This window comes from Panthera onca, chromosome A1 (genome assembly GCF_046562875.1).
Source record: "Panthera onca isolate mPanOnc1 chromosome A1, mPanOnc1 haplotype 2, whole genome shotgun sequence".
Classification (NCBI taxonomy): domain Eukaryota; kingdom Metazoa; phylum Chordata; class Mammalia; order Carnivora; family Felidae; genus Panthera; species Panthera onca.
The window spans coordinates 95,158,766-95,175,029 of record NC_138339.1 but is presented as its reverse complement, the minus strand read 5'-3'; the positions used below and the strand labels follow the sequence as shown (position 1 = coordinate 95,175,029).

The window sequence follows — 16,264 nt, the reverse complement described above, 5'->3', positions numbered from 1 at the left end:
TTTTTTCTTATTTCTTATCACATATCTTCAGGCTTTTTAAATGTTTTGGGGTTTTTTGTTTGTTTCATCATGATAAGTGTACTGCTTAATCCCTGTCACCTATTACACCCATCCACCTCCTCTGTGGTAACTATCAGTTTGTTCTCTACACTTAAGAGTCTGTTTCTTGGTTTATCTCTTTTTTTTCTTTCCTTATTTGTTTTGTTTCTTTAATTCCACATATGAGTGAAATCATGTCGTATTTGTCTTTCTCTGATTGACTTACTTTGCGTAGCATTATACTCTCTACCTCTATCCACATCGTTGCAGAGGGCAAGATTTCATTTTTTTATGGCTGAGTAATATTCTGTGTGTGTGTGTGTGTGTGTATCACATCTTCTTTATCTGTTTATCTGTCAGTGGACACTTGGGCTGCTTCCCTAGTTTGGCTATTGTAAATAATGCTGCTTTAAACAAAGGGGTGCATGTATCCCTTGAATTAGTGTTTTTTATTTATTTTTTGGGTAAATATCCATTAGTGAGATTATTGGATTATAGGGTAGTTCTATTTTTAATTTTTTGAGGAACCACCCTGCTACCTTCCACAGTGGCTGCACCACTTTGCCTTACTACCAGCAGTACACAAGGATTCCTTTTTCTCCACATCTTCACCAACCCCTCTTGTTACTTGTATTGTGGATTTTAGCCATTCTCACAGGTATGAGGTGATATCTCATTGTGGTTTGATTTGCATTTGCCTGATGATGAGTGATGTTGAGCATCTTTTCATGTGTCTATTGGCCATCTGGATGTCTTCTTCAGAGAAATGTCTGCCCATGTCTTCTGCCCATTTTTAAATTGGAATATTTGTTTTTTGGGGTATTGAGCTGTATATGTTCTTTATATATTTTGGATACTAACCCTTTATCAGATATATCATTTGCAAATACATTCGGCCATTCAGGATGTTGCCTTTTAATTTCGTTGTGTTTACTGTGCAGAAACTTTTTGTTTTGATGTAGTCTCAATAGTTTATTTTTACTTAGATTTCTCTTGACTCAGGAGACATATCTAGAAAAATGTTGCTGTCACCTATGTCAGAGAAATTACTGTCTGTGCTCTTTTCAAGGATTTTTATGGTTTCAGGTCTCACATTTAGGTCTTTAATCTGTTTTGAGTTTATTTTTGTGTATGGTATAAGAAAGTGGTCCAGTTTCATTCCTTTTTTTTTTTTTTTTAAAGACAGAGCATGTGCATGCATGAGCAGGGAAGGGGGAGAGGGAGAGGGAGGGAGAGAATCATAAAGCAGGCTCCATGCCTAGCATGAAGCCCAAAGTGAGGCTTGATTATGCAACCGTAGATCATGACCTGAGCCAAAATCAAGAGTTGGATGCTTAACCAGCTGAGTCACCGGGGCACCCCCCCCAGTTTCATTCTTTTGCATGTAGCTGTCCAGTTTCCCCAGTATCATTTATTGAAGAGACTGTCATTTTCATTATTTATTCATCCCTCCTTTGTCAAGGATTGATTGACCATATAATTGTGGGCTTATTTCTGGGTTTTCTCTTCTGTTCCACTGATCTATGTGTATATTTTTATGCTAGTACCATTCTGTTTTAATTACTACTGCTTTGTAATATAATTTGAAGTCTGAAATTGTGATACCTCCAGTTTTGTTTGTCTTCTTCAAGATTGCTTTGGCTAGTCAGGGTCATTTCTGGTTCCATACAAATTATAGAATTGTTTGTTCTAGTTATGTGAAAAATGCTGTAGGTATCTTGATAGGGATTACATGAAATCTGTAGATTGCTTTGGGTAGTATAGACCTTTAAACAATGTTTGTTCTTCTACCCCATGGGCATGGAATGTCTTTCCATTTCTTTGTATCATCTTGAATTTCTTTTGTCAGTGTTTTATAGTTTTGAGAGTACAGATCTTTCACTTCTTTGGTTAAGTTTATTCCTAGATATTTTATTGTTCTTGGTGCAATTGCTTTGTTTTCCTTTTTTTAAATTTTTTTGGTTTATTTTTGAGAGAGAGTGAGCGAGCAGTAGCGGGGGAGGGGCAGGGAGGGAGACAGAATCCAAAAGCAGGCTTCAGTCCCTGAGTGGTCAGCACAGAGCCTGACACAGGGCTTGAACTCACAAGCCGTGAGATCATGACCTGAGCTGAAGTCAGACACTTAACTGACTGAGCCACCCAGGTGCCCCTGTTTTTGGTGCAGTTGTAAATGGGATTGTTTCCTTAATTTTACTCTGTGTTTATCAGTGTATAGGAACACGACCAATTTCTGTACATTGGTTTTGTATCCTGAGACTTCACTGAAGTTACTTATCAGTTCTAGTTAAGTTTTTGGTGGAGTCTTTTAAGATTTTTAAAAAAATTTTTAATGTGTATTTATTTTTGAGAGAGGGAGAGAGACAGAGCATGAGTGGGGGAGGGGCAGCAGGAGAGGGAGACACAGAATCTGAAGCATGCTCTAGGCTCTGAGCTGTCAGCACAGAGTCCGACATGGGACTTGAATTCAGGAATGAGATCATGACCTGAGGCAAAGTTGGACACTTAACCGACTGAGCCATCCAGGCACCCCTAAGATTTTTAATATATAGTATTATGTCATCTGCAAATAGTGAGAGTTTTACTTCTTCCTTACCAGTTTGGATGCCTTTAATTTCTTCATGTTCTTTAATTGCTGTGGCTAGGACTTCATTACTATGTTGAATAAAAGTGGGGAGAATGAACATCCTTGTCTTATTCCTGACCTTAGGGGTAAAGCTCTCAGTTTTTCACCATGGAGTATGATATTGGCCTTTATTTCATATAAGGCCTTTATTAAGTTGAGGGATGTTCCCTCTAGACTTCCTTTAGAGAGGGTTTTTATCACAAATAGATGTTGTACTTTGCTGAGTGCTTTTTCTGAATCTATTGAAATTATTGTAGGCTTTTTCATGTTTTACTTTTTTGTGGTGGGTTTTGATTTTGCTCCATTTTTCAGGGCAGCATTTTGTCCTATGACCTCAGTCCTCTGACCTAAGAGTTGTTCATTTTCAGTTTGTTCAGTATTTTTCTTCTTGTAAGAATGGGAGTGACAACTTCAAACTCTTTATATGTTGGAGTAGACACTAGATGTCAGTATCATTTTTTGTAATACCAGTTGGCTGGCTTTTGTTGATCTGAAGCTGTATTTATTTGTTATTTTTGAAGGATATTTTTGTTAGATTTAGAATTCTTTGAAAGTTTTAATCATCATTAAAGATGTCATGTTGTCTCTTGGCCTCCATTGCTTCTAATGAAAAGTCAGCATAATTTTTTACATTTGTTTCCCCATATTTAATGTGCCCTTTTCTCCAGATGTTTTCAAGATATCCTTTTTATCTTTGGTTTTCACCGGTTTTACTGTGATGTGCCTTTATGTGGTTTTCTTTATATTTTTCCTGCTTGGCATTTATGGAGCTTCTTGAATATGGGTCAATATTTGTCATCAAATCTTGGGAATTTCCTACCACTATTTTTTAAATATTCCTATCTTTTTCTCCTGGGAGATATCTGTATATTTTTATCTGTATATATGTATATGTATATTTATATCTATATCTCTTTTATACCATCCCTTGGGTCCTTGATGTTCTGTTTATTTTTCTTTAATCATTTTTCTCTGGGTTCTTTGGATCGGATAATTTTCATTGACCTTTCTTCATGTTCTCTGAGTCTTTTTTTTTTTTTTTTTTGCCATCTTCAATCTACTATTCAGCTTATCCATTGAGGTTTCAGTTTCAAGTTACTAGAACTTTTCAGTTCTAGAATTTCCCTTTGTTTTCTTTTAGTCTCTATTTCTGTTAATATTTTTTTTAATGTTTATTCATTTAGCCCATATTTGCTTTTCATTCTTTGAAAGTTTTGCTTTAGGTCTTTAAATATATTTTAGAATAGATGTTTTCAAGTGTGTGTTTAATACAGCATCTTGGCTATCTATCTATCTCATGGTTGGTTTCAGTTGTTTAGAGGCTCACATTTTCTTGTAGTTCTCTCTGGTAATTTTTGATTATATACTTGTCACTGTTAATATGCTTAGAGACTTGAGATTCTATTAACTTTTTCTGAAGAAGGTTTATATTTAAGCAGGCATTTTCATGGCAAATCATGTTGAGCTTGTGTAGTCTGTATTTTTCACTTTGTTAACAGATGGATCTGTGGAACTCCTAAGGTGTTTACAATCTGGCAGGACACTTCTCCAAATCTGTTTTGCCTACAGATTTTGTAAGGGCTTTGGTTTTTGTTTGTTTGTTTTTGTTTTGCCACAGTGCAAGTTAATGAGATGTTAATAAGGTCTCTCTACTTTGGTTGGTCCAGAGTGTCAGTATCTCCCAGCATTGCTTGGTTTCTAGTATCTGTTATGTTCCAAGCCTAATAGCTATTCTCTGTTAGGCTTCATCTAATCTAACTCGAATACTGTGTCCGCAATTCTTGTCCAAGGACTCAAAGGGATCCTTACACACAGTCATCTGGTGTCTCCCCCTTCAGTGTCTTGGCCCCAGATTCCAGGCTTCCCCAAACTTATCTCTGACTTCTCAGCCCAGTAATGGCCATTGTAGGTTTAATGGGTCACCATGCAGAAATTGTCTTGAAGCCTAGAACCTGGGCAATTGTGGGTGTACCTGTTGAGTTTTCCTCTAGGAATCACAGTATTGCACTTCATGTTGTTCACTACCTGAAAACAATTACCTCATATATTTTGTCTAGTTTTATGACTGGTTGTTATGATAGGGCAGTTTGGCATCAGTAATTTCATCATAGTAATGAAAATTCTTTCCATTGTTTGTTTTTTTTTAAAAAAGAGGGGGGCGCTTGGGTGGCTCAGTTGGTTAAGCTTTGACTCTTAATTTTGGCTCAGGTCATGATCTCTTGGTTCATGAGAGTGAGCCCCACGTCAAGGTATGTGCTAATAGCACGGAGCCTGCTTGGGATTCTCTCACCCTCCCTTTCTCTCTGCCCTTCCCCCACTTACACTCACTCTTTTTCTCTCTCAAAATAAATAAACATTACAAAAAGTTTAAAAAAGAATCCTTAACTTTGAAATACTTTTATTTCTTAGTAGAAAATCATTAAAATCATTTAACAGATGATATAAAACTTGTATCTTGTGCAGAACATATTTTGATAGCAAATTTTATGGATTAGATATATAAATTGATATTTAATAAAAGGAATGAAACAACTCATGAGTGAAACAACTCATTTTTAGATGGCTTAATGGTACAAATAACACCAGAGACCATGGATGGCTTGCGACTAGCTCTACGAGAACAGAAAGACTTTAAAATTACGTGTGGGAAAGTTGATGCTGTAGACCTCAGAGAATATGTGGATATCTGCTGGGTAGATTCTGAAGAGAAAGGAAACAAAGGGTAGGAATTTTTTGTTACTAAAATATAATTGATTTGATGGAAGGGGAAGGATAAAAATGCCCTGCTAACAAAATTAAGCATTTTATGAGTCAATATAGAATTATACCATTAATTTAAATGCCTATACTCTAATGAGTGGTCTTTTTTTTTCAAACATGTGCTTAACCAGCCTCATGTATATTTTCTTGACTAAGATGCTATAAATTATTAAAGAGTGGTCACTTTGGGAGAGGGACAGTGATAAAATGTGCACTTTGTAGCAATGTGACCTTGATACCAAGGTTGAAAAAGGCAACATATTTTTTCTGTTGTTTGGTACCTATTTTTGTGAAGTAAGTAAAGGATACCCTTTGAGTGTTTATTCTTTTTTATGTTGATTCACCGTAAATACAATAACTGAATTTAATAATATATACATTAGAGGCCGTATAGAATATTACTGCCACTCCTTCCTTTCAGTTATCCATTTTCTTGCTCTTTTGGAGACTGGCTAAAGGGTCTATAGTAAAGAAGGAAAAAGAGGGCTAATGCTGAAGGATTCCAAAACCAAGTTATTGAAATTCCTCAGACAGCTTTTCTTTTAGGAGTCTAAGGCATTTTAAACCTCAGGTCTGTATTGGGCATATGAAAGAGTAGATATAATTTGCTACACAATCAAGAAATCTTGGTAAATGTTTTAATTATTTGTAAATATTATTTAAATATTTGTAGGTAATGAGCTGTCTTACTGCTATAAATTTATAGTTTTCATATATTTTCTCCTTATTCAAATCTAATGACTCATTTCATAGAAAGCATTTTGGTACTAATAATACTACCATATTGTGTTTTATTCTGTTAGTGTTATTAGTTCGGTGGATGGAATATCATTACAAGGATTTCCAAGTGAAAAAATAAAACTGGAAGCAGATTTTGAAACTGATGAGAAGACTGTAAAGTGTACTGAGGTAACTGAGAAAGAAGATTCCTTCCCTTTATATGTTGTGTTTGGATATGGTTTTTTTTTTTTTTAACTTGGGAGATTTCTCATTGCAGCTTATTAACACTTTTTATATTACATGTTGAAACACACACATATTTTCATCCCAGACTGCCTTCTGTATACCAGATTTGGATTTCCATAAGATTATTTCAGGCTTTGTATGGTACTGCCTGTACTCCCTGCCGGCTCATAGTTAAGTTTTGGCAGCATTGCCATCTTTGTATAGTAATATGTTATTTGACTGTATTATTTTCATTTTTCTCTTATTTTATAAAAAATAAAATATTTTATAAATATCAGTTTATAATCAGCATTCACAATGGAAAATTATTTTTGCATGTTTCAACTTTAAACTAAGAGATTATGGAATTATAGATTCTCAACCCCTTAGTCTATGTCCATACTCTCCCTCACTCTACCTCCTGAGTCAGGCAATCAGTGTTACTCGTTTCTTAGGTATTCTCTGTGATTTTATGCATGTACAAGATACAGAGAAACTATAGAGGACATAGAAACTATAGAATATTATTTCTTTGTATGATTTTTAGCTTCATTAAGATCCTTACAGGAAGGTGATCTTATAGGGTGGACTCATTTGTACCCTTCTCTAAACTGAACTAACAGGGTTTTTGTTGCCACAGGTTAATTTTAGGTTAAAATAGCTAAGTCTTGCCATATTCCAGAATCTTTGGTTTTAAGCTCTTACTACTTACTACTTACTAATGTGTGTATATATAGATAATGCTTTTAACTTGTGAATTCCATGGCACTAACACTGGAATTTTATTAATAAAGTTGAATTGAAAATAGCAGTTGTATTTTTCAAGCTACTTTTAATCTTAATCATGACTTGTTTCCTAATTAAATACATTTCAGGTGTTCTACTTTCTAAAGGACCAGGATTTATCTATTTCAGCAACTCGTTATCAGTTTGCAAAAGAAATAGCCATGGCTTGTAGTGCTGCACTGTGTCCTCACCTGAAAACTCTGAAGAGTAATGGGATGAATAAAATTGGTCTCAGAGTTTCCACTGATACTGATATGGTGAGGCATTTTTTGGTAATGTATTTTTGAAATGAATGTATCATATATTAAATAATCAAAAGTTTTTTCTTTAACCTTTTATTTGGGACAAATGAAGAGAACTAAAATTTGTTGAACATCAATGTGTACTACACATTGCATGTACATTATCATCTTTAACTCTCTTCAACAGTGGTCAGCAAACTTTTATGTAAAAGGTGAGACAGTAAATATCTTAGGCATTGTGGGCTGACGGCTTTTACAACTAACTATTCAGTCCTGCCATTATAGTGCAAAAGCAGCCATAGACCGTATATAAACTAATGAGTTCACTGTGTTCCAGTGAAAGTTTGTTTACAAAATAACTGGTGGGCCAGGTTGGCCCACGGGCCATAGTTTGCTGACCTCTGCACCATAGCAGTCCTACTTGATAAGTAGGTTTTTAATTTTTTAAATTCTGACTTTGTTCACATGATTTAAAATTACAGAATTCGAGAAATGTTAAAAAAAGGAAAACCTTAGTCTTCTTTCCTATGTTTTTCTCTAATGTGTCTTTCCTTCCTGTGAGTCTCCTTTACTACTCACACAAAATTCTTCATTTCTAACACTTCTGGTCACCAGATATGTAGAGAAACTACACCCACCGGCAAGTGGTTCTCAGACTTCAGCAGGATATCCAGAAATTCAACTCAATTTTGACACTTTATACCCAGAGAGAGAACATCAGATCCCATAGGTTAAGGGTTCATTCCTACAAGACTGTTCCCCCACACCCCTTCAGATGCTAATCATAAGCCCAGGTTGTCCGCTCTGTTTCTGAACAACCAGCTATAGATCAGAAATTCTAACAACCTCCTCCTTGGTTTTAATTAATTTCCTAGAGTGGCTCACAGAATTCAGGGAAACACTTATGTTTACCAGTTTATTAAAGGATATACACAGATGAAGACATATACATAGGGTGAGGTCTGGGAGGTTCTCAAGCATAGGCACGTCTGTCCCAGTGAAGTTGGGGTATGTCACCCTCCTAGTGTGGCTGTATTAGCCAGCCTAAAGCTCTCTAAACTCCCCACTAGTGGGATTTTATGGAGGCTTTCTTATGTTGGTAGGATCAAATAGTAATGCCATTTTTAGCCCCTCTCCTCTCTCTGGACAGGTAAGGGTAGAGCTGAAAAATCTAAAGCTTCTAATTATGGCTTGGTCTTTCTGGTGACCAGTCCCCATTCAGGAACCCACCCAGAGTCACTTCATTAGAGTAAAAGATACTCCTAGTGCTCTTATCACTTAGGAATGTATAAGGGTTTTAGGAGCCCTGTGTCATGGACAGTGTAAAATACAAATATGAGAACAAGAGACACTTAACAGTGTTCTTATCAATTAAGAAATTACAAGGGTAGAGGTGTCTGAGTGGCTCAGTCGGTTAAGTGTCCAACTCTTGATCTTGGAGCAGGTCATGATTTCATGGTGGGATGGAGTCCCGCCTTGGGCTCTGCATTGACAGCATGGAGCCTTCTTGGGATTCTCTCTCACCCTCTCTCTCTGCACCTCCCCAGCTTGAGCTCTATCTCTCAAAACAAATTAAAAAAATATATGTGTGAATATATATACACGTATATATACATATATATATACGTATATATACGTGTATGTGTGTGTATATATATACACGTGTATATATATATATATACACGTGTATATATATATAATTACTAGGGTGTCAGGAGCCCTATACCAGAAACCAGGGGCAGAGAATGATATATATATTCTGTTGTCTCACAAGCGTGTATAATAGGACCATCTTTTCAAACATTTCCAGAGAGCAATATTCATGTTGTAGTCCATGTAATGGGTAGCCCCTAGAGATATTAACTCCAGGTTATAATGTAAACGGTTCCCAGTAGAGTTGTATAAGATAATAGCCCTGGAAAGATCTCCTTCCCACTCTTGACTCCCAACCCCTATAGTCTATCTCCATACTCTTCTTCATCCTCCATTCCTGGTCACACAATCAGTGTTACCCATTTCTATGTAGTCTTTATGAATTTTTGCATGTACAAGCAAATAAGTATATAAATCCTTTTTATTCCTCCTTTTACTCTTATTTTTTAACCTTGCTCTTTCAATCTATGTTTTAGAGATATTTCATATGACTACATATTCTTTTTAACAGTTGCATAGTAGTCATTTCTTATATAAATGTACTATAATTTATTTATAACTAGTTTTTATGTACTGATTGACATTTAGGTTATCCACAATATTTTGATTCTGCATAAGTGTGAGTATATAACATTCTTAGAGTAGAATTGCCAGGTGTAAGTTTGTACTCAATAGATATTACCATATTGTCTCAAACAGAGGTTACTACCACAATTTGTGTGAGAGAGTTCTTCCCCCAAATCTTTATCAAAGCAGTATGTAATCAAATTTTTGACTTTTACCAATTTTATAGGTAAAAAATGATACTCCAGTATTATTTTAATGTGCATTTCTGTTTCCAACATCCAATATAATCAATTTTAAAGTAGGTTCTTCATTAGAATGGTTAATCTAAACATGAATGAGTTAATATACTGAGGGTTTGCTTTTCTTCAGTCAGGATGTGTTATACTCATAGTTCTTTTGGAAAGAACTTCTACTTTGATCTTACTATTAAAAATTCCTTTTTCAAGTAAGCATCTGGTAATTATTTGTTTCAGTAGCCCAATTATTTTTTTTAGTCAAATGTATTAAAATGTAATTTTCACCAGCAACATTACGTTCAAATATTAAATATTTTTGCAACAACAAATTCAAAATAATTTTAAGTAGATTTTTTTTTAATACCATAGGTTTTTATTTATAAGTCATGTTGGTAATTATTTAAAACCTTAGTTCTCTAGTGTGTTTACATGTGCATTGAGAAAAAACCTGAAGTATGAAGTAGTGGTATTTAAACAATTTTCATGATGTCTATGGGAAAGACACTTACAACTTATGTAGCAGATAAAAGAATATATAGGAGATGTGAAACATTAGTTTATGAAGTATTTATCAAGTATTTTCTTAACATGCTTAAACTGATATTTTATATTAGTTTGTATTCATCTGCTGAGTTAAGCAAGATGACTTCTAGGGTTGACTTATCAAGATTTTTTTTTTTCCAGGTTGAATTTCAGGCAGGATCTGATGGCCAACTTCTTCCTCAGCATTATTTAAATGATCTTGATAGTGCTCTAATCCCTGTACTCCATGGTGGGACCTCCAGCTCTACTAGTTTACCATTAGAAATAGAATTAGTATTTTTCATTATAGAAAATCTTTTTTAGTGAAAGATATGAGTAATATTATATATTGCAAAGTAATTTGTTAAAACTAAATCCACTAAAACTGAAATGCCACAGACACTAAAAGTAAAGATTTGCTGTTTGAAACATGTAAGTTTTGCTTTTTAGGTAGGAAATGATCTTTTTAAATCATTAGCACAATATTTAAATCTCTAAAAATTTAAGAGACCCACAGTTTTTGAAGCTCTGACTTAATACAAGTTCTATAAAGACAAAGATTTTTTCTGTCTTTAATAAATTTGTAGCATTTACTGTGTTATTTAAATGCAAAGCCAAAGTATCTGCACTTATGTATACCTCTTTATGCCAAGAATGATTTTAATGAAGACTCTTTTCAGATGTAACCTTATGAGGGAAATAGCTGTTACATATGCCAGTTACATTGCTGGCTTCTAGAGTCTGTTAAAAATGAATTTCAACGGCACAGTTTCCAGATCTTAGTCTTATAATTCTTTGAATAAGGCAGATAACGTATTTGTATAATTGGAGTGGAGACCTACCTCCATGATTAGATAAACTCTGATTATTTGGATCAAAATCAGAATTTTGCCTTTTTTCTTCTCAAATTATATATATATATATATATATATATGTATATATATATGTATATATATATATATATATATATACATATATATATATATTTACACACACACACACATATATATATGGTTTTCTTCTTTATTAAATGGGTATTCTTAAAATAATTGTGGGTGCTTCAGAATTTTGTGCTTATATATTTAAATACATTGTTTTTATAGCAAAAACATGTGATTCAGTATATGTTTTATAAGTCTTTAATAATTTATAAATAGGTAATATTTTTGTATTGCAGTGCATTATGTTTTCTCCTTTCCTTCCAAAATATACCCCACTGTATTTACCACTTCTAAGAGTGATGGACAACAGGCCATATGACCCTTGAAGTAGTCATTATGTAGCAATAAATGAAGCCTGAAACAGGATTTTTTCAACTTCTCCTTTAAACCTTAGAACTTTCTTGGCGAGTCTGCATATTTTCAGTGACACCAATGTACTAAATATACATTTTAATGAACTAATTACTTTTGCATATTTTATATTCTCTATATGGTAGTTATTTTTTATAACAGGATATTAACCTAAGTTAAATTCTATGTGTTTGAAACTGTTACAGAACTTTCCTCTTCAAACAGCAAAATTGTAAGAAGTACTTTGTGTTAAAAAAAAAAAAAAGTAAAGGGGATATTTTAGTTAGTCCTATAATTTACATTATATGAATATAATCATTATTTTCATGTTTCTTTTTTATTCTTATGTGGTATATGTTTTTGTATCAAAACACTCATTGTATATTTCAAGAAAAAAGAAAACTACACTAAATAACCCTGATGTAAGAAAAAGACTTATGAAGCATCTCAACACTAAATAACCCTGATGTAAGAAAAAGACTTATGAAGACCAAGTCAGGGTTATAACTCAGGATCTGAGTCTCAGGCTAGGAGAGACTGAGAATTTTACTCCATTGGTCATATGGTTCCTACTGAATCACATCTGTAGTACTAGCCAGAGACACCCTATGAAGGAGATTATCAGTCTCCTGGAAGTAGCTACTTCATAAGCAATGTAAAATGTTGCAGCTATTAAATAAAAAGGCAACACAAAGTAACCTGTGAAATTTATTGAATGGTATAGGATAAAAACAATTGCATATCAAACTCAGTTTATGTTTTCTGTGTATACTGTGTGTTTATTTTGCAGTATAAGTAGTTGCACAGTCTATGAATACTGAAATTACTTTAAAATAACAATTTGGTGCAGGGTGCTTCCCTTGATATAGGATAGGATAGGATTTGGATTTGTTTTCATAAAGTCTCTACAATTAATAAAAATTGGAATAATGTGCCTTTGGAGGCACATTTTGAAGTGTTCTTTGTAGCTGTACAATATGTTTCTGAATGCCATTGTTACTTATTTGGTCATGTTCTTCACATTGGTACTTATTTTGAAATTTTAATTTTTTTAAAGGTGAAGAAATAGAATGGTTCTTTGTATTCAGTCTGCACTGATCTGTTTTGGTCTTACGCCTTTTAGTATTGCTCTTTTTCTCTGAATTTTGAAATATGAAGTAAAATCTAGCCCACTTGTTCTATGCAGCCACCAAACAAACTTTGTGTCTATATACTTGCTATGTACAGAGCACTTTATTAGGCTTCACTGGTTGACAGATGAATAAAGTATTTCTGTCCCTAATGGAACTGAATATGTGAAGCAGATAATTAACAAAGTAAAAGTAATTGCTCTATAATAGAGATATGAATCTTGACTACATGGTTGGAAAACAACCCAGGAGGATGGCTATACCAATAAGGAGAAGGTTACCTGAGAACTTGTTAGATAGTGGGCATTAAACTCGGCTAGGTAAGAGATAAAAATCTGAAAAGTAGGTAATATATAGAAAGACTGGACCTTCTCTTGTATGAATATCTCACCTTCTGATTTAATCATAAAAGCAGTAGCCTGACTATGGTATCTCAACTGCCTAAATTTATAATAGCCTAGATTCAAATATTGTTTTATAAGAACAGAACTTTTCTTTTTTTAGTAGCAAGTATAACTTTGATAACTTGACTCCTATTTTAAAAGAAAATATCCTGAAATAAACCAGAAACCTACAAAACCATCTTAGGTTTTAATTTTTTTCTTTGTGATTAAAAAAATATATTTCAGGGGTGCCTGGGTGGCTCAGTTGGTTGAATGTCCAACTTCTGATTTTGGCTCAGGTCACGATCTCATGGATTGTGAGTTCAAGCCTTACATCAGGCAGTGCAGAGCCTGCTTGGGATTCTCTCTCTTTCCCCTTTGCTGCCCCTCCCCCACTCATTCTCCCCCCCCCCCCCCCAACATTAAAAAACTTAAAAAGTTTCATATATATTTATATATTATATATATATATATTTACACAGACACACACACATGATTCAAAAATCAGAATAATATACAAAACTTGTAGGGTCATCTGGGTGGTTCAGTCGGTTAAGCATTCAATTTCAGCTCAGGTCATGATCTTGCAGTTCATGGGTTTGAGCCCCATGCTGGCTGTGTGCTGACAACTCAGAGCCCGTACCCTGCTTCGGATCCTGTGTCTCCCTCTCTCTCTGCCCCCCCCCCCCCCCCCGCTCTCTGTCTCTGTCTCTGTGTGTCTCTCTGTCAAAAAGAAAAATAAACATTAAAAAGAAACTTATCAATGTAAAATTTACCTTCCACGTGTCTACCTTGTTCTTCTTACCCTCCAATCTCAACAAGTAATCATTTTTATTAGTTTCTTTTTTTTAAATTTTTTTTAATGTTTTATTTATTTTTGAGAGAGAGCATGAGTGGGGGAGGGGCAGAGAGAGGGGGAGACCCAGAATCCGAAGCAGGCTCCAGGCTCCGAGCTGTCAGCACAGAGCCTGACGCAGAGCTTGAACCCATGAACTGTGAGATCATGACCTGAGCTACCCAGGAGTCCCATTTCATATGTATCTTCTCACAGTTTAGGTGTAGTAGCAGCAAATACAGATATATGTATTTTTTCCTCTTTTCATTTTTTATACCAAAAAATGTAGCATGGTGTTTATACTGAAGAACACATTCACTTTCTCAATTACTTTGAGTTATGAGGTTCCTATTTAGAATTTTAAAGGTTTTGTTCCTTCTCAAACCACTATTGATAAAAGCTTATTAATTGCAGAAAGACAAAATCCTGTTACTGGAATTAGGACCATATGTTTCAGTGGGAGGACTATTTTTCTCATAACAATTTTTTTATTACTAAAACACTTGCAAGCTTATTTTTTATTTGAGCTATACTTAAAATTTTTTAAGACACCAAGCCTTGCCATCTAAATTTATCTTTTGCTATATAATCGACATTTTCTTTTCACATCAGATTTTTGTAGTTTCAAATCTTTTATTTTTTCTTTTGTATTAAGCTTGGAACAATTTAATATTTAACACTCTTTAGGAAATACTTTGTGCATCTGCACTGATAAAATTGCAACCATATTTTTCATGCTTTATACAAATGAAGAAGTAGGTCTAACTCAAGTGCTTTATTATGAACCTCTGAATATAATAAAGGTTTTCTTTTTCTTTTGGTAAAATACAGTGCTTCCCAGCCTCCAATATAACCCCCAGTGATCCCTACCTCCTGATATTCATACCCTTGTGTAGTCCCTCCCACATAACACTGTTGGTCTTTGTGACCAATAGAATATGGCAGAAGGGTTGGGATGTTATTTCTAAGACTGTTGTGAAAAACTATCCCTTCTATCTTTGGTGCATTTCTTCCCACTCTTCCTTTCCTCCTTTTTTTTCTATCCTTTCTTCTTCACTCTGTGCCTCCCTTCCTGTCTGTTAGATCACTCATTCTTGGGGAAGCCAGGTGCCAGGCATGGGCAGCACCATGGGGAGGCCCATTTGACAAAGAACTGAAGCCAACAGCCAAATGAGTGGAAGTGGATCCTACAACCCCAGTCAAGCCTTCAAATTGCAGTCACAGCCAAAAGGTTGTGACCTCACGATAACCACCAAAATAAGCCATTCTCTGATTCCTGAACCTCAGAAACTAAGATTATAAATTTTTCTGGTGATTTGTTATATGCAGCAAGTACTATTAGATAACTAATATAATATTTTTGAGCAGCTATACACAAAAATTGCTAAAAGTGATTAACTCTTAATAGAATAAAGCATATTTCCTAGCAACATTTATGGATTACATGCCACAAGTAGGATGTGCTATGTGCAGAGAATACCAATAGAATAGGGTTTGGCCATATAGGAACAAAGATCGAGTTGTGGGAAACTTCCCGTTTCTGGGAATTGCATGTTGGGATACTTAGATCCATTCTTCTGCTGAAAACCTAAGGTGATTAAAATACAAAACTCTTCTTAAAGCATCAAGATATTAGGAATGTTCAAGAGGAAAGAGAAAAAGAGAAGTTGGCATGTGGTCCTATTTGAGACAAACTTACAGGGTGAGGGGGGGTAGATATCAAAGTTCAAGAGCCACACAAGGTTGTGCATCTAATCAGAATCATGAACCTAATGGGAATTTTCCCACAAGGCTGAGACACACCAACCCCAAAGGGTTTTAGCCTTGGGATGAGGAGGAACTAGAAGCACAAAGTATTATAAAACTGTAGCCAAATTTAGAATTGCCTACATCATCCAAACTCTTAAGCATTTAACTTGCTTTAAGGTGTTCCACTCTGCAGAAGGAATAAAAATGTAAATCTTCTCCATAGGAAAGTAACTTCATTACAGGCCTCAAATTACTTTTCAAGTATAACATTTACTAACACACAGTTAAATAAGGAGTCATGTAAGGAAATGACTCCAGAGCCAAGAACTAGTAGAAATAATGAAAAACTCCTTTAGGTATTAGATTCCTGATTTCTGTGTTTAAAAAATAGGTGTGAGGTACCTGAAGGGAATGGGACACCATAAAAAGTGATGGAGCTAATTTGGGAAAACACTGAATACACATGTTGCAAGAATATATAAAAACTCTAAAGCTCTAATTA

The 16,264-nt window shown here is 34.7% G+C and overlaps 1 protein-coding gene and 1 long non-coding RNA gene across 6 annotated transcripts in view; one reads left to right on the top strand and one right to left on the bottom strand.

Annotated features, from left to right (window-relative positions):
* ZFYVE16 (zinc finger FYVE-type containing 16) overlaps window positions 1–13,591 on the top strand; it is a 53,038-nt gene extending 39,447 nt beyond the window's left edge. For 4 of the 5 annotated variants that reach the window (XM_060635449.3, XM_078448496.2, XM_081796565.1 and 1 more), the window contains 4 exons: window positions 5,222–5,384; window positions 6,226–6,331; window positions 7,243–7,410; window positions 10,536–13,591. In XM_060635449.3, coding sequence (XP_060491432.2) covers window positions 5,222–5,384; window positions 6,226–6,331; window positions 7,243–7,410; window positions 10,536–10,697 — 599 coding nt within the window. In that variant the 3' untranslated portion in view covers window positions 10,698–13,591. Of the gene's footprint in view, window positions 1–5,221; window positions 5,385–6,225; window positions 6,332–7,242; window positions 7,411–10,535 lie in introns of those variants that run through there. The other variant, XR_014138167.1, reaches the window with a different exon arrangement.
* LOC132681224 (uncharacterized) overlaps window positions 1–16,264 on the bottom strand; it is a 43,130-nt gene that overhangs the window by 18,220 nt on the left and 8,646 nt on the right. The gene's annotated exons all lie outside the window — the stretch shown is intronic.